The 27122-nt window shown below is 36.3% G+C and overlaps 1 protein-coding gene across 2 annotated transcripts in view; it reads left to right on the top strand.

Moving 5' to 3' along the window:
* The window catches only part of PLXDC2 (plexin domain containing 2), a 447502-nt gene that overhangs the window by 323436 nt on the left and 96944 nt on the right, over positions 1–27122 (top strand). For both annotated transcript variants that reach the window (XM_027976592.2, XM_027976593.2), the window contains exons 7-9: positions 3596–3695; positions 18362–18457; positions 18661–18742. In XM_027976592.2, the coding sequence (XP_027832393.1) occupies positions 3596–3695; positions 18362–18457; positions 18661–18742 (278 nt within the window). The remainder of the gene's footprint in view (positions 1–3595; positions 3696–18361; positions 18458–18660; positions 18743–27122) is intronic.

Raw genomic sequence — 27122 nt, forward strand, 5'->3', positions numbered from 1 at the left:
ACTTCAAGCCACATATATTGATACTAAGTATGACTTGTTCTTGTTTAGTTGCCATGTCATGTCTGACTCTTTTGCAACCCCATGGACTGTAGCCCACCAGGTTCTTCTGCTCAGGGGATTTCCAGGCAAGAATACTAGAGTGAGTTGCCATTTTCTTCTCCAGGAGATCTTCTTGACCTGAGGATTGAACCCATGTCTCCTTCAGCAGCAGGCTGATTCTTTACCACTGAGTAACCTGGGAAGCCCAAGTATGACTTGGAAATTACTAAGTAAATTATCTCAGAGTTTCATTTAGTAAATAAACTTTTAGAGACAAAAATCTTGGTTTGATTTTGTTTGTTCTGTTGTCCACATATCAGAATACTTCCTAATGCTAGTTAAGAACTGGGCACCCTGATATAAAATTGGCAATACCACAACATTGTTCAGGAGAATACCGATTAGTACATAAATGGAAAATGTCATCTTCCATTTACTTGTTTTGATATAATTCCACAAATTTCAAAAACATTAAAATATCCTCTTAGTTGGTCAGTTTCAATGAAATAAACCTTTTTATAATTTCATGATGTTGAGGCAAAAATAAGCAGTATAGCCCTTATTATATCTTCTCTCCAAGTTATTTTCCTTCCTTTTTATTGGTATGCTATTTATTACGGTTTATACAACCATATCTGATCTAATATGTTCTTTAATGAGTTTCCCATAGATGGTCCACAAGCTGCTTTTTCTACTTAAAGATTTGTTCATGCATTTACCCTTCCTTTTCATTTCTTGCCCCTTTATTTATTGAAGATTTTTTCTTTTTTGTGTTTTTAATTAATTTTTCTTTTACTTTACAATATTGTATTGGTTTTGCCATACATTGACATTAATCAGCCATGGATGTACATGTGTTCTCCATCCTGAACCCCCCCCCCAACACCCCTCCCCATCCCATCCCTCTGGGTCATCCCAGTGCACCAGCCCCAAGCACCCTGTATCATGCATCAAACCTGGACTGGCGATTCATTTCACATGTGATAATTTACATGTCTCAATGCCATTCTCCCATATCATCTTGCCCTTGCCCTCTCCCAGAGTCCAAAAAACTGTTCTATACATCTGCGTCTCTTTTGCTGTCTCACATACACGATTATCGTTACCATCTTTCTAAATTCCATATATATGTGTTAGTATACTGTATTAGTGTTTTTCTTTCTGGCTTACTTCACTCTATATAATAGGCTTCAGTTTCATCCACCTCATTAGAACTGATTCAAATGTATTCTTCTTAATGGCTGAGTAATATTCCATTGTGTATATGTACCACAGCTTTCTTATCTATTTGTCTGCTGATGGACATCTAGGTTGCTTCCATGTCCTGGCTATTATAAACAGTGCTGCAATGAACATTGGGGTACGTGTGTCTCTTTCAATTCTGGTTTCCTTGGTGTGTATGCCCAGCAGTGGGATTGCTGGGTCATAAGGCAGTTCTATTTCCAGGTTTTTAAGGAATTTCCACACTGTTCTCCATAGTGGCTGTACTAGTTTGCATTCCCACCAACAGTGTAAGAGGGTTCCCTTTTCTCCACACCTTTTCCAGCATTTATTGCTTGTAGACTTTTGGATAGCAGCCATTCTGACTGGCATGAAATGGTACCTCATTGTGGTTTTAATTTGCATTTCTCTGATAATGAGTGATGTTGAGCATCTTTTCATGTATTTGTTAGCCATCTGTATGTCTTCTTTGGAGAAATGTCTATTCAGTTCTTTGGCCCATTTTTGATTGGGTCATTTATTTTTCTGGAATTGATCTGCAGGAGTTGCTTGTATATTTTTGAGATTAATTCTTTGTCAGTTGCTTCATTTGCTATTATTTTCTCCCATTCTGAAGGCTTTCTTTTCACCTTGCTTATAGTTTCCTTTGTTGGGCAGAAGCTTTTAATTTTAATTAGGTCCCATTTGTTTACTTTTGCTTTTATTTCCAATATTGTGGGAGGTGGGTCATAGAGGATCCTGCTGTGATTTATGTCGGAGAGTGTTTTGCCTATGTTCTCCTCTAGGAGTTTAATAGTTTCTGGCCTTACATTTAGATCTTTAATCCATTTTGAGTTTTTTTTGTGTATGGTGTTAGAAAGTGATCTAGTTTCATTCTTTTACAAGTGGTTGACCAGTTTTCCTAGCACCACTTATTAAAGAGATTGTCTCTTCTCCATTGTCTATTCTTGCCTCCTTTGTCAAAGATAAAGTATCCATAGGTGCATGCATTTATCTCTGGGCTTTCTATTTTGTTCCATTGATCTATATTTCTGTCTTTGTGCCAGTACCATACTGTCTTGATGACTGTGGCTTTGTAGTAGAGACTGAAGTCAGGCAGGTTGATTCCTCCAGTTCCATTCTTCTTTCTCAAGATTGCTTTGGCTATTCGAGGTTTTTTGTATTTCCATTCAAATTGGGAAGTTATTTGTTCTAGTTCTCTGAAAAATACCATTGGTAGCTTGATAGGGATTGCATTAAATCTATAGATTGTTTTGAGTAGTATACTCATTTTCACTATATTGATTCTTCTGATACATGAACATGGTATATTTCTCCATCTATTAGTGTCCTCTTTGATTTCTTTCACCAGTGTTTTATAGTTTTCTATATATAGGTCTTTTGTTTCTTTAGGTAGATATATTCCTAAGTATTTTATTCTTTTCATTGTAATGGTGAATGGAATTGTTCATTCCCCTTTTTTTCTCTATAAAACTGGTAGTAAAAATAGTAATCATACCTCTAATGATTCTTTTCTTCATCTAGAAAAAATGACTACTAGTAAGAATTTGTCTTACTACTGTTGTATCATGTTTAGTATATTCTCAGTGTGTCCTAATTTTTAAAAATGAATGCATTATAGATGTCTATAATATTCAGATTTTGGTTCTATTGAGATTTAAATTTAGGAGATATTACCTTAAACTGACCCATAATAATGTGTTTTCCATATGAGTTTTACCTAGGATAGTGGTTTGTCATCCATTAACAAACAATTGCCAAATTTCACTGTATATTAATAAACTATATTAATATTAATTTTAATTAATCTATTAATATTAATTTTAATCAATGTAATAATCAAATGTATGTTAATAATATGTAGTTAAGAGCACACTATTATCTTTCTCTACATTTTATATCCACAAGGCCACTTGAAAACAAGGATTTTTTTAAACTATGAAAATGAATATATAATAGAGTCTTTAGGGAAAACAAATGATACCAAAAAAAATCTGTATTTCTGAAATGATAGCATGCATTCATGGTGTGCCTGTATGTGTGATAAGTTTTCAGCATTCAACATGCGTTTGATTCCCTGAGAATCTTATTTTCATCATCAAATAGCCCCATCTGTAAGACTAGGAACCCTCTTGTCACTTTAACCCATCAAATAGCTCTAAACAGATGTTATTTTCAGAAATTTATGTCTTTTTTCTTTACTATTTCCTGCTCTTTCTGTCCCTTCATCTCCATCATCTAATTTTATCCATTAAACAGGATGATCACATTCCCCACCCCAACCCCTGAATCAAATTCAAATCTAACTGATAACAATATGCTTTTTCTTTTCCAGATTCCTGTCTTGGTCACACAGATAAGTTCGACCAATCACCCAGTGAAAGTGGGCCTGTCAGATGCATTTGTCGTTGTCCACAGGATCCAACAAATTCCCAGTATGTAGAAGAAGGGTAATCTCAGAGTCTGAGTGCTGTAGGGGTAAATTGAAAGGAGGTTGATTTAGGCTAATTGCTGCTTCTTAATTATATTGTTTGGCTTATAAGTCTAATTGGCATTTGCTATCTCTCTGGTAGTGTTGAACTAATAATTTAGGAGGAGTGAAATTAAATAGCCAAGCCAAGAGAGCTTGGATTCTTTGGAATAGTTTGGTTGTGCAGATATATTTCTTTTATTAATAGGAAGAAGAACTTCAAAGAGTGACAAGTTATATGATTGATAGCTGTGTGACTTTGTTTAGTTTACATAAATTTCTTAGCAAAAGAATAGCTTTGTGCCAGTCTATATTTAGCAAGTTCTTATAAAATTATTTGAGAGGTTAAAGGAAGATTTATTTTAAAAAGTATAGAAATTGAGGTTAAAAAATATTGATGGAGCCATACCTACCACATAATATAGTTTATTTTTTGGTTTAAATCACTTTTGCCTTTCTAGGGCAGTTTATATTTTTAGAATAAAAACATATATGTTACTTGGGCAGCTGGTCATCATATTAAAAATCAAAAATGTAAGTACCATTTGTATTTCTGATCATGTAAATAGCCATTTCTTGAAAGCTTCTGTTTTTTAGAAACCTCCCTCTATTTCAAGAATAGCCCTAAATGTTGCTTGGGTATGGTAGTACCAAAGGTGATTATTATTTGTGTCCTGGATGTGTTCGTGTAAAGCAAGAGGTTACAATATAATACATCTCAAGATTAGATCATTCCTTTCCCTTTTGTTCAAAGGTCTTGTTCCTCTTTTATTTCCTTATAGCGGTAGACTTAATTTATCACATGTGTATGCTGTTTGTTCTTGACTTGTGCTACATCTGTTTAATTATGTCATCTCTCGAATATAGAAAGTAAATGCAGTGCAAATTAGACTTTTCAGAGCAGTGGATTGGCTGGAAACATTATAGGGGGTATCTTATAATTACAGTTTAGAATGACATTCATTTGTGGCAGTTCTGTTTGGTGAAGACAGTGAATCTTCCATGGCTGTTTCTCCTTGTTCACTGAGAATTTGTGGGAGGTAATATTCCAGCCAACTGTTAAATCAAGGCAGATTTTCCAGAAACAAACCTGTACTGTGAACAGAGCAGAGACATATCCTTATGTGCAGGCAACATAAAGACATCCTGACAGAACTCTTAGACAAGAGGCTGAGCCCTGGGAGAAGCCAAGTTGATTCCTGTGTAAGGAAGAATGTTCTCACATTTTTCCTTTCAGAGGTTTTCAGTCAAGCATGACCTAAGTCAATTATCACTCAAGTAAAAGGATCTCTAGTTTTAATTTATTTGTGGCTTCTTTCATCCCAGGAAGAATTTTATTTGCAGCTTCCTCAAAAGACATCCTGGTACACACTGATATTCTGATATATTATTGTTTCAAGAAGAAGATCCACCAAAGTAAAAGAATTTTTTTTTGCAAATGTATTTTAATATTCAATTATTGTGTCAGAGAGGACTTCCCTGGCAGTCCAGTGGTTACAACTCCCCACTTCTACTGCAGGGAGCACGAGTTCAGTCCCTGGTTAGGGAACTAAGATCCCGCATAAGGTGAGGCCAACAAAAAAAAGAAGGAATAGAAAATTTATTGAATTGAATAAAAGTGAAAATATGACATATCAACTTAAAAAATATATGGGAAAAGTAACAAATTGAAAACAAAACTGTCAGAACTGACACATAACAAAATTGTCCTCAGACAGCAGCATCCCTAAATGCAATTTTTGCTCCCTTGTGACATTGTAATAGGGTGACCCATGTGTTTGGAGGGGAAAATATCCTTCTCAAGTATAAATTTCATTGAATAAATTGGCAAAGTTAATCTGGATTTTGAGACCAGATTACATCTGAAGTTTGGGACTCAGCATTCATCTAAAGGAAGTACTCAAGCTTTGAGTTCAGGGAGAAGCTTCTCTGAGGCAGGCTTTGCACCAGACTGATGTTCACATTTCCTGTTGACCTCAGTGTCATCTTGAGAAACTTTGCCAAGAAGGAACAGAAGTCCTGAGTTTCCATTCCACTCATCCCTGCCGTTAGATGGGACCATATTTTAGCAAGAACATTGGAACTGATGTGTTCTACTTAACAGTCTTTGGGGAAACAGAAATTTTAATCTCCTTGAAAATCTGTTCCCATGTTTATAAAGTGTAACAGTATCTGTTAGGAGGTTCAGTGTAAAAGACATGGTTGCATGGTTATGGTTGCATTGTATTCTCAGCCAGGGGGTGGGGGGGGGGGGGGAAACAAACAGCTTACTTATTTATGCCAGAGATTAGGCTAACCCAAGAATACCATAATACAAATTACACAAGTAATATTTTTTTGAAGAATTAGATGATTCCTGGAGATCAATATGCTACTTACTTGCACAATCAGAATTTAGATAAATATTTAAGTCCTTTTCAAGATTCTGTTCCCTTACTTAGCAACCTTCCTTATTAGGAGTCATCCTTATAGGGAATTTAAATCTTTCATCTCTGTTACCCCTTTTTCTTCTCCTGAGTGAATTTAGGGAAAACTAATCATTATCTTCAGCAATGAGTGGTTTTTATTTCTTCTGTATTCCAAGGTGCATTATTACACAGGACCTCATTCTCATAAGATCAATTTTCTGTCCTTTTAATCATTTTGGTTGGAGAAGGAAATGGCAACCCACTCCAGTACTCCTGCCTGGAAAATACCATGGATGGAGGAGCCTGGTAGGCTACAATCCATGGGGTGGCAAAAAGTCAGACACGACAGAGTGACTTCACTTTCTTTCTTTCTATAGTTCCTTTTGGAGAAGGAAATGGCAGCCTACTCCAGTGTTCTTGCCTGGAGAATCCCATGGACAGAGGGGCCTGGTGGGCTATAGTCTATGGGGTCACGAAGAGTTGGACATGACTGAGCAACTAACTAACACACAATCATTTTGGTTACATGGGTTATAGGATCTAGATCCTTGGCTTAATCTAGCCATAACAACATGGGAAAGTGTGACAACTATGAAAATAATTCTTCCCAGTGGACCCACAATTACTATACCATTCTCATCAGATCTGGTAGAGGTTTGGTAAAGCATTCAAAAAGCTATAAGGCAAATGGAATTTGTTTATTATGAAGATTCACCTCCCTTTCATCATAACGTCGACAACAAAACAATTTTTTTTTCAGTTTTTAAAGTCTTCCAAATAATAAATGTTTTCCTTATTACTTTCAGCATGGCTTATTAAACTAGACTTTACCTTTCAAAAAAGATTAGGTGGTCTGATAGTTTAAAATATCAAAGGGAATTCAAGCATTGTTAGTTAGTAAACAGTTCTGAGGTTACAAGAGAAATTCCTTTCCTCCTCCTTCAAAAAAAAGAAAAATGTCTATGATGAAATTAATCCTTACATTTTAAAAAAGTAAAAGATAAAATCTAATTAAAAGTCCAGAAAGTTTAAGGGATATTGTCATGTGAATACTGGTCATGAGACCTTGAACATTTTATTTAATTTCTATAACTTTCTTTATATGCAAAATGACCATCTTGGCATCTAAAGATACAATGTGTGTATAGCATGTGGTACCTGGCACAAAGGAACACTGTATTTGTATTTGCATGTATTGTTTATTCATCAGAATCAACGTTGTTACTTTAAAAAGACAGTAGTGCTGACTGAGGTGTCCATACCCAGACCCAGTGCCCTGGAGAGTGAGGCCACAGGGAATTTCCACTCAAGGACACTTTGATACTCTCTCTGAAACTCATTCTTTCTGACTATGACATCATTTGTTAACCTATTGTTGTGTCTGTCAGTTGTATATGTCTGCATTACCTTCTGTTTTTCATAAAATATTTTATAGAACCAAGAAACAGAATAAAAACCACTGAGATAAGTCAGTTCAGTCTCCAAAGGAACAGATGTGAAAAATAGGTCTACATGTAATGAACTTGTTTATAAATTATAGAAATATGAGGTAAAAACATACTTGGGATTATGAGCACAGTCCATATTAATTCAAGAGAATTTTTAAAGTAATAGAAAACCCAAAGAAGGAAATTAAAGTGCCCATGAATCTACTACAGAGAGATAACAATCAATATTTCCTTGTATCTTCATCCAGTATTTTGTTCATAGTGTATACAAACACAGGAAGAAAATTGGTATTATCCTGTAAATATGTTTAGCACCTGTTTTTCTTATACACAACATTTTTTTTCTACACTGCTAAATACCCGTCTAAATGTGGTCATCAATAGCTGTAACAAATTCCTTTGTTTCATAATTTATATAATTTGTTTCTGTACTGGTTTGTCATGTAGGTTGCTTTTCATGTTAATTATCAGTAAAACAACAGTACTGAACATCCTCTTTTTAAATGTTTACATATATCTAATTCATAAAAAGTGAATGTGCAACCCTTAAATGTTAATGGATTTTTATGTACATTGACAAATTGTTTTCTATAAAGCCTGTAACAATTTACTCCTCCAGCAGCGTAATATTACATACCCTTTTTCCCCAAATGCTCTCAGACACTATTATCATTTTTTAAACTTTACAGATTTGATATGCAGAATATGGCATTTCATTGTTGCTCTAATATTCTTGTGGTTACCAGAAAGTTCTAACATTGTCATCTATTCATAGATCATATATAATTGCCATACGTTCTTGCTAAGTAGCTCTACTGAATAACTGTTTCTCAGTCTCAGCTTATGTCCCTCCAGGTTCTTTTACACAGTGTGTAGAGGTCTTCTCAGATAAATGGACAGTGCTCACTGATACCTTTCATACTTGTTTGTTTCTCTCCACCCCTTTAACATTTTGAATTTCAGTCAGTCTCCAGAGTGCTGACTTTCCCCATCATCCCTCACCTTTTCCTTCACCTTCTGAGCTTAATGAGCATAACATTTCCAGCAAGAAATGCGGAAAATCCACTCGTGTCTCCATGGTTGGCTTATTAGGAAATTCAAAGCTATGTCATTTCAGTAATGTCAAAGTTACACCTGCATGTAGAATTCCTGTACTAGAAACTAATCTGGAAAGCAGCTGACCTAACTTGAAATTGTTCTACTACAGTTAAAATAATGACAATTTCTCAATCCCTTAGAATACTCCACTTTTTTCTTCCCACCAACATATGTTAACTGGCTCTTTCTTAACAGCAGTCCCTTTCTTATAGGCATCTACTATTTTAAATATACCGACACTGTTTGTGCCTTCACTTTGTTGGTTATTATTATTCACAGCTTAATAAGAAACAGCATTTTCAAAAATAATTTGGGAAGCAAATATATTTTAAAAATACTTAGAGATGTAGGGAACTCTTTAATGAACATTGTATATAGTTTACCATACATGGTTTCCTTATGAACTTACAGAATAGGCAGCAACTTTTCAAAGAATTTGATTAAAATTATGTGCACAGACTAAACAAAATGTAACTTAAACTGAAACAGAGATGCATTTTTATTATACAAAATACCTTAAGCTTTAATTCTTAAAAAAAAAAAATAGTAGCATAGACCAATATTGTTCAATAGAACTTTCTGTGCTGTTGAAATGTTTTAAATCTGAATGGTCCAATATTTACTTACTAGCGATACATGACTACCATGCACTTGAAATGTGACTCATGAGACTGAGGAATTGAATTTTTTAATTGGATTAAATTAATTTCAATTGTAAGAGTTATGTATGACTTATGGTCACCGTATTGAATACAGTGAAAATGAACCATACATATTGTTGAAATAAAACATTAAATTTCAAGTATAATATTTATATTAACCTACTTTTTACTTCTTCTTTGCCTTTTGAAAGGCTTTAGGATTTTAGAAATGATTCAGTGATACATTTCCAAATTTAAGCATTCCACTTTAACTGATTTTGCCATTTTAAAAAAAATGTGTATAATTTTGGACTTGGTAGTAGGACACATCTACTATAATTACTTAGTAACTAAAATGAAAGAACATGTTGACAATATTTTCCCTAATTTTTATATACTCCAATTAAAGCTTTTTCAGAAGAACTGAGCCTCGCCTATTATTTTCAAAGTTATCAGGACTTTTTCATTCATTTAATGATGGATCAGTCTACAAACCCTTCAGTAAATTGTGTTATCTTACCTTGTCTCTCCTTAAAATGAAAAACACTTCAAAATTATTCTGCAGAAGACAAAATTGCTTCTCTTTACTGCACAGCTTCATTAGGCACTCCGTTGTCAAGTACACACTAGCTCACTTCAGGCTCAACAAAAGGAAGCAGAAATAGAAATCATGACATTTTCCACATCAAGTCACCACTCATAAAACTCTTCAAAGATAGAAAGCATTACGCAAAGTGATATTTTATTGCTTTAATACATATGGTTCTCACATACCCTATTTGATTGGTCTTGATTTTTCAAAAGAAGCAAAAAAACAAGGATTTTTTAGATATTAAAAATCACTGATTAATTTTGACATAATTGAAAATTTTTTTAGAATTTTTATGAGCACAAAAGAATAATGAAAGGAAAATCTGAGAGGGTCAGATTAGCACCTCATAGTCACCTAAATTTTATGTTGCCTTGTCCAGTGCTAACTTATATTATTGTTTAATAGAATTAGAACTATGGAGAGAATTTTAAACCATTTGAGGCAGGGATTTCCCTGGTGGTCCAGTGACTAGGACTCTGTGCTCCTAGTGCCAGGGGCCTGAGTTCGACCTCTGGTCAGGGAACTAGATCCGAATGCTGCCACTAAGTGTGCACATGCCACAACTAAGACCTAGTGCAGTGAAATAAACAGGAATAAATGAATATTTTTAAATGTTTGAGGCAGAAGTATCTTCTATTGTAGATGCTTTATTTCACAGCTTCAACTGGCTAATTCTTTTCATGCTTTGGATTTTTGTGTGGGAAGCTTATGACTTCTGTAACAGTGCACTTTTTTACTCAAGAGTCTCTTTTGTCCCTGAGTCTTTATGCTGGGAATGAACTTGTTATTGAATTTTGTAATATATGTTCTTTGCATTAAAGAGTACTCTCACTAAATGGTGGTGTGTGCTAGGCTCAGTTAGAACTAGAAAAGAAAATAAGAAATAATCCTTAGGGACCAATCATTTGCATTGCAACACATAGATAAGGACATGTTAGCTAATCATTTACTTTATAATTCAGAGAAGATATTAAAATATATAAATATAAGAATCAGACAATTTAGGAAATAACTCATACATCCTCTCCGTGAATGTTAGTTTTCAAGCAGACAAATAAACTAGATTATCACTAATCATGCCACAGGGTACTCATTAAACTGTTGCCATTTGAACTAGAACGGATATTGATTGGAAAGAATTCCTGGTGCTTCCATATGATCACTCAGTCCCTCCTGCTGATATTGTTTAAAATATCTTAAAAAGTACAACTCAACGGTTATGCTTTGAATCATATTGCCTTAAGATTTTGATTATTGAATTTTATTCTCTCTGTGTTAGCTGCTCAGAGATTTATTTCATTTCATTAAAAAAAAAAATTTAAAGCCCTTCATGGGTATTATAGTTGATCTTAGTTTTGTAAAGATGTAAGAAAACGGTTGAAGCTGCATCACAACAAGACGGAATGTTTGGTTCATCATTATTTTGGCTAGCTTCCTAAGAAGACACATGAGTAAAATACATTTCTGGAATCAAATGAAAGCTTCTAGCATTGGCAGAAGCTACCAGTAAATACATTCCTAATTACTTGTTTTTGACAGGGAGATGTCTGAAATACAACAGAAATGACCATTTGGAAGCTGTCATTAATTGGCAGGTCATCAAACAAAACTCATTCTTATTGATTTTGGTTTTGTTAAATTCGTCTCCTCCCAACTGTTGGAGGTATCTGAGCAGGTGATAGAACTAGCATGGCAAAAAGGTTACTCCTTCCCCTTTCCCCATCTGCTTCATCAATAATAAACTCCCAGAGGCTTCGCTGTCATGCCCATTGTTGGAGCTTTTCAAAGTATAGCATGAAATTAAAAGAAAACTAGTATTTTAAGCACCTAGTAATAGGATAGATATTATGAAATTTTAGGATGCAGAAGGCTCAAAAAGCCCCAACACAGTGATCCCAGGGCAAGTCTATGTTATTTATTTATTTCTGAGAACTAAATTGTTTAGCAAAATGTATAGGAAACCAGTATATAGGAATGTATACCATTTCGGCAGAAGCTGAGTGATGGTTTCATATGCCTTAAAAGTTAAAACGAGAGAGAGAAGACATGATTCATGTACATCAAGACACCTTACTAAATACCATAAAATGAGCATTTTCTCTAATGTTAGATAAAATTTCACTTGAAAATTATATGTATGTCTTTCGTTTATGCCAAAAAGATGTGAATTGGATTTCTAAGCAGTGTTTCCTAATCTGAGAAACGTAAAGATGTGTTTGGTGAAAGGCTCTAGATGCATCCCCAGCCCCAACAGAGTTTATTTTGGGCCACTCCCTCCCCCTTCCTCCTCTGCTGTAGAACTTCATGGAGAATAATCAGAAGTGGGTGAAAGAATATGCGTGGAAAGAAAAGGAAGTACTTGTAGGTTGTGAGTAAGTATTTGACTTCCCTCCCAGATGTGTGGATAGCTACATTCCCTGATCATGGTTACTAACAGACAGCTTTCTGTCTCCTGAGTTACCACACTTCTGCTTCATGTCCTAGAGGACATCATTGTTGGGTCTGTTGATTTCAATCAAAATTTAACCTTCCCAAGACAAGACTCTACACATGGACATCACCAGATGGTCAACACCGAAATCAGATTGATTATATTCTTTGCAGCCAAAGATGGAGAAGCTCTATACAGTCAACAAAAAACAAGACCAGGAGCTGACTGTGGCTCAGATCATGAACTCCTTATTACCAAATTCAGACTCAAACTGAAGAAAGTAGGGAAAACCGCTAGACGATTCAGGTATGACCTAAATCAAATCCCTTATGATTATACAGTGGAAGTGAGAAATAGATTTAAGGGCCTAGATCTGATAGATAGAGTGCCTGGTGAAGAATGGAATGAGGTTCGTGACATTGTACAGGAGACAGAGATCAAGACCATCCCCATGTCTGAGAGTGTTTTGCCTATATTCTCCTCTAGGAGTTTTATAGTTTCTGATCTTACATTTAGATCTTTAATCCATTTTGAGTTTATTTTTGTGTGCGGTGTTAGAAAGTGATCTAGTTTCATTCTTTTACAAGTGGTTGACCAGTTTTCCCAGCACCACTTGTTAAAGAGATTGTCTTTACTCCATTGTATATTCTTGCCTCCTTTGTCAAAGATAAGGTGTCCATATGTGTGTGGATTTATCTCTGGGCTTTCTATTTTGTTCCATTGATCTATATGTCTGTCTTTGTGCCAGTACCATACTGTCTTGATGACTGTGGCTTTGTAGTAGAGCCTGAAGTCAGGCAAGTTGATTCCTCCAGTTCCATTCTTCTTTCTCAAGATTGCTTTGGCTATTCGAGGTTTTTTGTATTTTCATACAAATCTTGAAATTATTTGTTCTAGTTCTGTGAAAAATGTGGCTTGTAGCTTGATAGGGATTGCATTGAATTTGTAAATTGCTTTGGGTAGTATACTCATTTTCACTATATTGATTCTTCCAATCCATGAACATGGTATATTTCTCCATCTATTAGTGTCCTCTTTGATTTCTTTCATCAGTGTTTTATAGTTTTCTATATATAGGTCTTTAGTTTCTTTAGGTAGATATATTCCTAAGTATTTTATTCTTTTCATTGCAATGGTGAATGGAATTGTTTCCTTAATTTCTTTTTCTACTTTCTCATTATTCGTGTATAGGAATGCAAGGGATTTCTGTGTGTTGATTTTATATCCTGCAACTTTACTATATTCATTGATTAGCTCTAGTAATTTTCTGGTGGAGTCTTTAGGGTTTTCCATGTAGAGGATCATGTCATCTGCAAACAGTGAGAGTTTTACTTCTTCTTTTCCAATTTGGATTCCTTTTATTTCTTTTTCTGCTCTGATTGCTGTGGCTATAAAACTCCTAGAGGAGAATATAGGCAAAACACTCTCAGACATAAATCACAGCAGGATCCTCTATGATCCACCTCCCAGAATTCTGGAAATAAAAGCAAAAATAAACAAATGGGATCTAATTAAAATTAAAAGCTTCTGCACAACAAAGGAAAATATAAGCAAGGTGAAAAGACAGCCTTCTGAATGGGAGAAAATAATAGCAAATGAAGCAACTGACAAACAACTAATCTCAAAAATATACAAGCAACTTATGCAGCTCAACTCCAGAAAAATAAACGACCCAATCCAAAAATGGGCCAAAGAACTAAATAGACATTTCTCCAAAGAAGACATACAGATGGCTAACAAACACATGAAAAGATGCTCAACATCACTCATTATTAGAGAAATGCAAATCAAAACCACAATGAGGTACCACTTCACACCAGTCAGAATGGCTGCGATCCAAAAATCTGCAAGCAATAAATGCTGGAGAGGGTGTGGAGAAAAGGGAACCCTCCTACACTGTTGGTGGGAATGCAAACTAGTACAGCCACTATGGAGAACAGTGTGGAGATTCCTTAAAAAATTGCAAATAGAACTACCTTATGACCCAGCAATCCCACTTCTGGGCATACACACCGAGGAAACCAGAATTGAAAGAGACACATGTACCCCAATGTTCATTGCAGCACTGTTTATAATAGCCAGGACATGGAAACAACCTAGATGTCCATCAGCAGATGAATGGATAAGAAAGCTGTGGTACATATACACAATGGAGTATTACTCAGCCGTTAAAAAGAATTCATTTGAATCAGTTCTGATGAGATGGATGAAACTGGAGCCGATTATACAGAGTGAAGTAAGCCAGAAAGAAAAACACCAATACAGTATACTAACACATATATATGGAATTTAGGAAGATGGCAATGACGACCCTGTATGCAAGACAGGGAAAGAGACACAGATGTGTATAATGGACTTTTGGACTCAGAGGGAGAGGGAGACGGTGGGATGATTTGGGAGAATGACATTCTAACATGTATACTATCATGTGAATTGAATCGCCAGTCTGTGTCTGACGCAGGATGCAGCATGCTTGGGGCTGGTGCATGGGGATGACCCAGAAAGATGTTATGGGGAGGGAGGAGGGAGGGGGGTTCATGTTTGGGAATGCATGTAAGAATTAAAGATTTTAAAATTTAAAAAATAAAAAACTAAAAAAAAAAAAAAAAAAGACCATCCCCATGGAAAAGAAATGCAAAAAAGCAAAATGGCTACCTAGGGAGGCCTTACATTTAGCTATGAAAAGAAGAGAGGCAAAAAGCCAAGGAGAAAAGGAAAGATATAAGCATCTGAATGCAGAGTTCCAAAGAATAGCAAGAAGAGATAAGAAAGCCTTCTTCAGCGATTGATGCAAAGAAATAGAGGAAAAGAACAGAATGGGAAAGACCAGAGATCTCTTCAAGAAAATTAGAGATATCAAGGGAACATTTCATGCAAAGATGGGCTCAATAAAGGACAGAAATGGTATGAACCTAACAGAAGCAGAAGATATTAAGAAGAGGTGGCAAGAATACACAGAAAAACTGTACAAAAAAGATCTTCGTGACCAAGATAATCATGATGGTGTGATCACTAATCTAGAACCAGACATCCTGGAATGTGAAGTCAAGTGGGCCTTGGAAAGCATCGCTACGAGCAAAACTAGTGGAGGTGATGGAATTCCAGTAGAGCTATTTCAAATCCTGAAAGATGATGCTGTGAAAGTGCTGCAATCAATATGCCAGCAAATTGGGAAAACTCAGCAGTGGCCACAGGACTGGAAAAGGTCAGTTTTCATTCCAATTCCAAAGAAAGGCAATGCCAAAGAATGCTCAAACTACTGCACAGTTGCACTCATCTCACATGCTAGTAAAGTAATGCTCAAAATTCTCCAAGCCAGGCTTCAGCAATACATGAATCGTGAACTTCCAGATGTTCAAGCTGGTTTTAGAAAAGGCAGAGGAACCAGAGATCAAATTGCCAACATCTGCTGGATCATGGAAAAAGCAAGAGAATTCCAGAAAAACATCTATTTCTGCTTTTTTGACTATGCCAAGCCTTTGACTGTGTGGATCACAAAAAGCTGTGGAAAATTCTGAAAGAGATGGGAATACCAGACCACCTAACCTGCCTCTTGAGAAATCTATATGCAGGCCAGGAAGCAACAGTTAGAACTGGACATGGAACAACAGACTGGTTTCAAATAGGAAAAGGAGTACGTCAAGGCTGTATATTGTCACCCTGCTTATTTAACTTCTATGCAGAGTACATCATGAGAAACGCTGGACTGGAAGAAACATAAGCTGGAATCAAGATTGCCGGGAGAAATATCAATAACCTCAGATATGCAGATGACACCACCCTTATGGCAGAAAGTGAAGAGGAACTCAAAAGCCTCTTGATGAAAGTGAAAGAGGAGAGTGAAAAAGTTGGCTTAAAGCTCAACATTCAGAAAACGAAGATCATGGCATCCGGTCCCATCACTTCATGGGAAATAGATGGGGAAACAGTGGAAACAGTGTCAGACTTTATATTTTGGGGCTCCAAAATCACTGCAGATGGTGATTGCAGCCATTAATTAAAAGAAGCTTACTCCTTGGAAGAAAAGTTATGACCAACCTAGATAGCATATTCAAAAGCAGAGACATTACTTTGCCAACTGAGGTCCATCTAGTCAAGGCTGTGGTTTTTCCAGTGGTCATGTATGGATGTGAGAGTTAGACTGTGAAGAAGGCTGAGCACCGAAGAATTGATGCTTTTGAACTGTGGTGTTGGAGAAGACTCTGGAGAGTCCCTTGGACTGCAAGGAGACCCAACCAGTCCATTCTGAAGGAGATCAGCCCTGGGATTTCTTTGGAAGGAATGATGCTAAAGCTGAAACTCCAGTACTTTGGCCACCTCATGCAAAGAGTTGACTCATTGGAAAAGACTCTGATGCTGGGAGGGATTGGGGGCAGGAGGAGAAGAGGACAACAGAGGATGAGATGACTGGATGGTATCACTGACTCGATGGATGTGATTCTGAGTGAACTCCAGGAGTTGATATTGAACAGGGAGACCTGGCGTGCTGTGATTCATGGGGTCGCAAAGAGTCGGACATGACTGAGCGACTGAACTGTACTGAACTGAATGGGTTGCCATTTCCTTCTCCAATGCGTGAAAGTGAAGTTGCTCAGGTGTGTCAGACTCTTCATGACCCCATGGACTGCAGCCCACCAGGCTCCTCCGCCAATGGGATTTTCCAGGCAAGAGTACTGGAGTGGGGTGCCATTGTCTTCTCCGAATATAAAATGGGAGACAAAATCCTACAAGCCTAATTTCAGGGCCTAAATCTATAGGAATTAGGTCATTACATGCAGTATGATCTTTGGTTGCTATATTGAAATTAGACAAATTTATGTCTGACATTTTCTGAACACTTACTGTGTGAAGGGATTATTCTAAGGAAATTTCATTAACTATATCATCTTAATCTTCAAAACAACTCTGTGATATAGGTACTATTATCTTTATTTTATAGATGAGAAAAATGAAGGACAGAAAGGATAACAAGAACCCAAGGTCATGATATACCTAGTAGCAAAACTGGGATTTGAACCAGACTATTCAAATGCATGAATTTTTTAATTAACACTAGGACATATGACTTCCTAAAATCAATGTTTAAATATAATTTATAGCTTGTCAAATAATTCCTGTAGGTATCATAGTATCAAGAGATGCATTCCTGTTATTCTAAGCATTCCAAGAGCTAGGTAAAATGCTGATAATATTACATTTCTATTTATACTTACCAAAGTCAGGCAAACTAATAAGTATAAGGCTCAGGTCTTTTTTTAAAGTAGATTTTGAATACGTATCATCAGTGTCTTGTTTTGGTATAAAATACACTTGCCTGTAGTTATCTGATTTTTACTTATTTAAGTTCTTCTCAAAGTTTTCATCTAACCTGTTCTTCAGGAACATGGCTGGATTTGCTGATGAATTATTATAAATTCCTACATGCATTATAAGTGCTAATTATTAACCTTCATTGGATATGACACTGTATATTTAGTAAATAGCAATATTGATTTTTTAATGATTTAAGTTCTATCTTCAATTTTATTAAAGAAACTTATCCTAAACCTTTAAAACAGACTCTTATTCTAGCTAAACCAGGTGTATTGAGAATAAGAAAAATTTTTGATTGCTACCCATTCCTAAAGGACTCACTTTAGCTTCAGAGAAGTGGGATTATTTTACCTTCTTGATTTCATGTCAAGTTCTTTCAAAATGTATAAATCTATCAAGAAATTATCTTAAGTATACACTGGGTTTGAAAATGTATTTGAACCCTGTTAAATAAGTGAGAAATCTGAGACTTTAATTAACATTTTCAATTTCCTGATGAAAAGACTCCTGGTACATGGGGACTGAGTTTCAGATTTTGATACTCAATCTTTTTACAGGCTTTGATTATTTAAATTTTTTATTTTAAAGGCCCATCAGGTGAAAAACATGTAACTCTACATTCACTATTAAAGTGCAGTTTTTTTTATAAGTGAAAAAATGTTGAAAGGGGATTTTTTTTTTCTATTTTTTGTTTTTCCAGATGTTCGAAGAAGAACAATTTATGAATACCACCGAGTGGAACTACAGATGTCAAAAATCACCAATATTTCAGCTGTGGAGATGACCCCATTGCCTAGTAAGTTAACATGTAAACAAAACTGGATGGGAAAACAATATGCATGTTTGATGATCTGGTCTATTTGTGCATGGGTCTCTGGATCCTGCATATATATGGGGATTCGTGGGTGATTTCAATTTTAGTGGCGTTATCTTTTTTTTTTTCTCTCCTCTTCATGCTGCCAATTAGTCTTGATGCATCCATTCTCTCCTGTTTCCTAGCGTGTCTCCAGTTCAATGGTTGTGGCCCCTGTGTATCCTCTCAGATTGGGTTCAACTGCAGTTGGTGTAGCAAACTTCAAAGGTAAAAGAGAATAATGCAAAATATTTAAAAACTTTGTGAAGACTTGTTGCTTGTACTCTTCCATTGAGTCTTGAATGTGTAAGGTGTGTTGACTGGGTATACATGAACAAATATACACGTGTTAAAAAAACACCAAAATGCCCAGATGAGGGAATTGTCATATTTTTCTATGTTTGCTCAAAATGACTAGGAGTCTTTGTAGTCCATACGATAATTATCTGACCTACTTCTAATCACGATGGGGCTTAAGATAGATGATGGTGATGGATGAATCTATAAATTGATGCTATTGGTTCATAGTCTTCAGAAATCATGATATGATATATCCTCACAGTAACAAGGATGTTTTAAGCTTAATCACATGAACATTCTTAGCAAATTCCTATAAATAGCTCAGAGGTTACCAACCAGGATTAGAGGTATAGTCGGAGGCTAAGGAATGTGATGACACTAACTGATCTGTGCAACATAAATAGAATGTATGGTTTGGGGCTGGGTTGTAACTAACTGACTTTGAAACTTAAGCTGCATCACTTGCTGGTGTCAAAGAGGTTTACCAGTTTTCATGAATGCAAAGAGGATTTTTCAGTCTGTAGGATTTTTCAGTCTGTAGGGTTTTTCAGAGACTGGATGATCATTTGTTGGAAATACAGAGTGAAGACATTTAAATGTGTTTTATAGACTCAACCATTTTGTGCATCAGTTACATCCCAAGCACTGGGAGAGCCGCAGTGGGTCATATAGATCAACCCACTCCAGGATTCTTGCCTGGAAAATTCCATGGACAGAGGAAGAGGAGTCGGGCAGGCTACAGTCTATGAGGCCGCAAGGGTCAGACATGACTGACTAACATTCACTTCACTGCCCACCATGGAACTTCCAGTGTGTCTGAAAATAAGTCCCCACTTATAACGTTCAAAGTTATGAAAAATCTGCTTCTTGCTCCAGGAGGAGAACTGAGTCTTCAGGTTCCTACATGTTCCACCAGAGCTTTCTGTTTTATAAGAAGCCGGTGTCTTATCATCTTACTGCAGCCTTTGCTGTGATGATAGAGGCATGTTCAGGAAGACTTTAGAAGTTACTGAAGCTTAAAGAATAGAATTCCAATTCCTTGATAACAAGCTTTTGGAAACATGTGTAGCTTGCTGACTTTAGGACAACCACTATAATATCATAGAGAGAGTAGTAGTATTTACTGTAACTGTTGCTTTATTTTCAACATAACATGTTGTTCCAATAATTTCCTTTGTGCAATGTATTGCAAATAATGCAAAATCAAGCAGGCTATTCATGTTCTTAAAAATAGATTCTTGGCTATCTCTCCAGAGTGGGAAGAACTGCTATAAAATTAAGGATTTATAATCCTTTAGATTCAGATATTGCTGACAATGCATACAAATTACATGCAGATCAGAAGTTAGCCAAAATCCATTTAGATGATGACCAAAATGAATCTAAAGATATGGCATTTTAATATGTATATTTAAGTAATACTGAACTAAAACATGAAAAATGCCCAGAAGAATGAAGTAGAATGTTTTGATTTGGGGTGCAAACTTAATTCAAGTTCCAGTTTAGTGTTCACCAACCTTCCTTCATCTGAGTCTGTGTGAGGTGCCCAAATGCTGTGGTTCCTGGCATGGGTACATCTGTGCTCAGTCGTTCAGTCATGTCCTACTCTTTGCAATACCATGGACTGTAGCCCCCCCGCCAGACTCCTCTGTCCATGGGATTTCTCAGGCAAGAATACTGGAGTGGGTTGACATTTCCTTCTCCAAGGGGAGCTTCCCAACCCAAGGATCAAACCTTTATCTCCTGAGTCTTCTGCAGTGGCAGGAGGATTCTTCACCCTTGAGCCACCCGGGAAGCCTGTGGTTCCTGGCATTCTGTGCCAACCTCTATGTTTAGCATCTTGCTCAGGGCTTATGGACGTTTGTCTCTTATTGGTCTCCTCTGCTAGGCTCTGTGTTTATTAAAAGTGAATTGTCTCCATACCTCCACAGCCTAAGGATGTGCCTGCTACTGCAGAAACATGAATGAGTGAATGACTGATGGTTAGGTTCCAAATGAAGAAATCACTAGTCAGTTTGTCTGGGAATGAAACGTCTCACAGGATGAGGGACGTTTAGTGCTGAAACCAGGAACATTGACAGAAAACCAGGACAAACTAGCCACCTAGAGAACTATTAGGACAATTCTCGACTGAAATGATGATATTATAAATGAAGGTTTGGGACACTAGTCTAGAAATCTACCTTCCACTAACCATTTCATTATTTTTTAAAAACATTTTTGATGGGAATATATGTTTAGGGTTCCAAGCAAGCAATTTTGACCATCAAAACGCATCCACAAGTGACAAACTTCTTTATACTATTAATGCTCCCATTTTATGGAGAAGTTTCTCTGACATATATCGTTCCAAGGAATTTCCAAAGATATTTAATTCGTACAACATTTATATAGTTGAGGAAACTGAGGCTTCCAGGAGCTAAGTCACTTGTATATGATCTCAGAGCTCTTCAGTGATGAGTTTGGAATTGAAACTCAATTTCTGTGACTTCTGGCCTTCTGGGGATTTTGTTTGTTTGTTAATTGGAGGATAATTGTTTTACAGTGTTGCGTTGGCGCCAGCCTGCCATTTTGATGTCTCACCTCTTCTGCCTCACACAGATCAGGCCATAGGTGCACTAAGCTACTTAATGTTAACCACTCCCTGATAAACAGTTGACATACTATGGGAAAATGAATATTTCTGTAATTGAGGGTGCAAGAAAAATACATGGTTTTGAAGTTGACATGAAAAGAATGCAGAAGAGAATCAAGTAAAGCATGACTTTTATATATTACTGAAAGCATAGGGGTTTTTTAAAGATTAATGGAAAAAGAAAGGTGATAATGCATATGAATGAGGAAGGAATTTGTCAAAGAAGAGTATTAAAGAAAACTTCAAGTTTTCTGCATGTTACAATTTGGTGTTTGGTTGCATACCAAACACTGGCTTAAAATCTTGGATTTATTTTTAATTCATCAGCAACTCGGTTATATACATATCAAGACCTGCTTAATTAATTGGTTTAACTATGGCTCATTGCACTTTTGTTCAACTTAATTTCCCCACTGCATTTTATTAATTTCTCCTTAGGCCTGTGAGCATCAAAACTTCACTTTTGCTGCCCAGTAGCATTTCCCTAGACTTCAGAGCTTTTGTTAACAAATTCTATAAAACAAGAGACATCTTATCCTAAGGAGCATGAAAATTGCCTCTTCGGCTCTTTTTTCCCATGCTTCTTACCTTTCCCTTTGTGCTTTCTTATCCCTGAATGATAATCAGGTGGTGGCAGTTACTGAATTCTCAAGTTGGCCTTCCCCTAAAAAGATAAGATAATTTTAATTGGTTTGTTTATTTCCTTTAACTCCCATTTTTCAACAAACCAAAACCAAGGCAAAATGTTTATAATGGCTTATCCAAGGTCTAAAGGAATTTGAGTTATAGGAACATTTAATGAGATCGATGTTTTCTCGGAAGAATTCCCCAGTGGTTAAAACTCAATGCTTTCTCTGCCTTGGGCCTGGGTTCAATCTCTGGTCTGGCAACTAAGATTCTGTAAGCCACTCAGTATGGCCCATTGAAAAAATTTTCTTGAAATAGGTGGTCATTACTTCTAGACAAGATTGTTTTTATTTCTTCACTGAAAGCTGAGAGAACCTGAATCAACCACTTTCACCCATACCTTTTACCTTCACTTATTCAACAAATAAGTTTTAGTATCTCATGTTTAAGTTACCATCCTAGATTGTGAAGTCAATGGTAAATAAGAGAAAATTACTTCTCTCATAGAGCTTACATGTTTAGTAAGCAAGATAGAGTTTAAGCAAAGAGATATGCAGGAAATAAAGTTAGTAGTGTGAGTGCTAGGCCAAAAGAAATAAATAGGATATCAGAAGGTAAAATATAGCAAAACTGATAAGAATAACAGGAGTGTACAAACCATTGTCTTTGTGAAGAGACCTTGGTTTCATCAGCCATCACCTTCCAAATGTTTAATTTTTAACTGAAAATATTGGGTTGGTCAAAAAGTTTGTTATAATTTTTCCATACACTGTTATGGATGTTACAAACATTTTGACAAAGCCAGTATAGTTTGGCTCTTAAAATACGTATTTACTGATTCATTTACTTAAAAATGTATTGACTTCTTTCCACATTGATCTAAACAGCAACTGTGAGTCTAAGCACTGAGGAAGTTAGAAAACTAGTGGAGTATCAATCAAGGCAAAGTTCTCCTGGAGCTTAGAGTTTAACGTATTAAGCCAGAAAATAAATGAATTTATAATTAAATTAAAAAGTCAGTTGATGATGAGTGTTCTGTCAAGTTTAGAGAGCTGGTACTTGCTCTGGACTGAGTGGCCAGGTAAGGCTTCTCAGGAAAAGTGATAGTTAAACTTAACTCTATACAACTGTGAAAGATTGAGGGCAGGAGGAGGAGGGCATGGCAGAGGACGAGATGGTTAGACAGATCACAGACTCAGTGGGCATGAATTTGAGCAAACTCCAGGGAATAGTGAAGGACAGAGGAGCCTGGCGGGTGCAGACCACGGAGTCACAAAGAGTCGGACACAACGTAGTGACTGGACAGCAACAACAAAGCCACTGGGAATGATCTACACCAAAGTGAGAGGGAAGAGCGTCTCAAAGGGAGACAGATTACTTTGTAATGGACTAGAAATGGAGGCAAAGAAAATGATATGAATCCAGGATACTTCCTAAATTTTTGTTTGACCAGTTTGATGGATGCTGGTGCTCACTTTTTGAGATAGGCAAGATGGCATATGAGATAGAGGCTAGGGTAGGGAGAAATAGAGTTTGGTTGGGGTAAATTCTTTAATAAATAAAGACTTTAAGTTTAAGGTGCCTGTCAGACTTCCAGGTAGAAATACTGGGTGGGTAGTGATATATGAGCCAAAAATTCCAGGAAAAGGTTATGGCTAGAAGCTCAGATTGGACAGCTATTATCATATAGATAGCATTTAAATTCAGTGGACTGAATGAGGTCAGCTGTGTAGAGAATATAAATTGAAAATAGAAGACATCCCAGGAACCAGCCTATGGCTTGGCATAATGAGGTATGATGCTGATTTTCCATTACATAAAATTATTTAAAGTATTTGTATGCATGTATGTTTGTTTAGACAGAGAATATCTCAGAGAAAATATCTACAAGACTGATAAACATATTTGTCTCCAGGGAAATGATAATGAACAGGAACAGGAAGAGAATGAGTATTGCTTTTCATTATATACTCTTCGCTGTGATTTGAATTTTGCCACATGAAGTTAATGACAAAAGGAGGAACCAACAAAGGGGACATAAAAGAACATAAATTCTTTAAAGGGTAGAAATGCAATCTGAGTCTTACTCATTTTCATGTCTCCCACAGCACCCAACACAGCACTGGACCTAATAAAAGATTCCAATGCATACAGGCTGGACTGAACTGTGAGATAATTGAGGCCAGAAATTTCCACTTTACTGAGAATTCTAATTGCTCACTTTGGCCATTTCTCCCCATTGGCTTTGTCAGTGTCAACCACATGGCTATAGAAAGAATTATGGGGATGCCCAGCATAAAATGTCAACATTTATCATTAAGCACTCTGAACACTGAGGAGTTAGTCTATTGGTGCCTCATTTTAAAAGAATTTTCCAACTTATAATTACTTAGTTCCAGTCAAAGTCATAAGACTGGTACTGGTAAAAATTTGGTAATAAATATATTCTATGATTCCACCCATCAAAAGAATAAATAAAATAGGCAAACCTTTCCTAATGGTAGAGACATGGATCTACAGAAGAATACTATAACATATTTACTTAAGAAAAAATAGAGATGAGGGAGAGATGTTTCTGAATAACTCTTCTCTATTTTTTTTAACCTGTTATTTCTACTGCTTCTCCCTGAGCATCTTCTGGCACTGCCTGTTATTTTCCACTAAATGAATTGGATTTCTTTGCATTAACAAAAAGAGAAATAGGAAGAATCACATGTAATACATTTCAAAAATTTTGAAAATGCATAACGTCAGAAATATTGGCTAGTAATTCATTAACAATATGAAATATAATTTCAACCTAAATTAATTAAGGATATAAATGCACATCTGCTGGAGTAGGAAATGCAACCCACTCCAGTATTCTTGCCTGGGAAATCCCATGGACACCTGAGCCTCGTGGGCTATAGTCCATGAAGTCCCAAAACAGTCAGAAATGGCTGAGAGACTGAACAACAACAGCAACAACAAATAAAAGCACATCGAATTTTTTAAAAGAGAATTCTTCTCATATTTTCATTGAGCTTACAGAAATTAAATTGCCTACATTTGGGAGAAAAAAGGGAGTTGGAGAGAACAAATTTACGTTGTGCAGCTGATCTCACCTTTCACCAGTCATGAATCTTATGCTTCTAAAAAACAGCACCAGGGTGATTTGAATATATCTTTGTCCCTTGATCTTGGCCCTTTGTACCCCTTAACGCAGGCACCTTTGCTGCACTGAGTGGGACTCTAGTGTTTAAAGACACAGTGGGTATTTTTCATTATCATATGGTTCAAAGAAGCAAGCCAACAACTTCATGACCAAGAACCTCACACTCCATAGCCCACTCTGATATTGAAGGAAGAACAGAATGTCAGGCTCCTGAGAGGCCTGTAACTAAGGGAATTCCAAGCATATTTTGACTGAGTATGATTTTTACTTACTTACCCCTCTCAATATCTAGCCCTGAAGTAACATGCAACTCCACTATAATCCTTAGAGGGCCATGAGTGAATGAATGAATGAATGAAAGTCGCTCAGTAGTGTCCAACTCTTTGCGACCCCATGGACTATAGAGTCCATGGAATTCTCCAGGCCAGAATACCAGAGTGGTAGCCTTTTCCTTCTCCAGGGGATCTTCCCAACCCAGGGATCAAACCTAGGTCTTCCACATTGCAGATGGATTCTTTACCACCTGAGCCACAAGGGAAGCCCTAGAGGGCCGTACAAAGCCATGTAAAGTTGGTCTGATTTAATAGTAAGGCTTAATTTAATCCAAGGTTTTAAGACTGAAGGAGAGGATCAGGAACCTATGATTCTTGTGTGACAAGCCATATACTCTGAAATTATGGTCAAGTCTGAAATTTATAAAATTAAGATAGGTCAGTAGATAGAGTGAGTATAATTTTACCTATTCAAATGCACCTTTTTATCTTGGACAAAGCTCTAGTCTGTAACACTTTTGACATTATGGTCTAATAAATTCACATTGGAAGCTACTTGTAAATTATTCATTTATATGGTTTTTTCACATAAGGAAGGAAACCTATTAACTTTCGTGATACGGTGTCAAGTCCAGACCTAATAATCAAATAGAAGCCATTAAGAAATCTAGAAGCCCTGATCCAAAATTAATTATAATTAGACTTATTTCAGTGGATTGGGGTAGAATAAAGTTCTGTTTGAAAATACACCTAGTTTCAGATGGAGATTTAGAACTCACTTAGTTTTAAATTTTTTAAATAAACTTTTATTGATGTGTGTTCCAATATACTGACTTTCAAGTTGAAATCTCTTCTATCTGCTTGAAAGAATTACTGATTAGTAACATTTTGAGTGCCAAAAATATTATTCTTTTCAGTATATAAATTGAATGTCAGATTTAGATACAAAATGTGAAAGTTATTCATAACTATAGCAAAATCTACTTTTTCTTTGATTGAAGGGATCTCCTTACTTATGTACTTATATCAGATACAAAAAATTATTTCATTGATAAAAATTAATTGGAGTGCTCTGTCACTTTGCCTACTTATGATGAGTTCAGTTCAGTAGCTCAGTCGTGTCTGACTCTTTGTGACCCCATGGACTGCAGCATACCAGGCCTCCCTGTTCATCACCAACTCCCAGAGTTTACTCAAACTCATGTCCATTGAGTCAGTTATGCCATCCAACCACCTCATCCTCTGTCATCCCTTTCTCCTCCTGCCTTCAATCTTTCCCAGCATCAGGGTCTTTTCAGATGAGTCAGTTCTTCGCATCAGGTAGCCAAAGTATTGGAGTTTCAGCTTCAGCATCAGTCCTTTCAATGAATATTCAGGACTAATTTCTTTTAGGATGTACTTATTTGATCTCTTTGCAGTCCAAGGGACTCTCAAGAGTCTTCTCCAACACCACAGTTCAAAAGCATCAATTCTTCGGCACTCAGCTTTCTTTATAGTCTAACTCTCACATCCATACATGACTACTAGAAAAATCATAGCTTTGACTAGACAGACCTTTGTCAGCAAAGTAATGTCTCTGCTTTTTAATATGCTCTCTAGTTCAGTCATAACTTTTCCTCT

This window comes from Ovis aries, chromosome 13, assembly GCF_016772045.2.
Source record: "Ovis aries strain OAR_USU_Benz2616 breed Rambouillet chromosome 13, ARS-UI_Ramb_v3.0, whole genome shotgun sequence".
In the NCBI taxonomy this organism is placed as follows: Eukaryota; Metazoa; Chordata; class Mammalia; order Artiodactyla; family Bovidae; genus Ovis; species Ovis aries.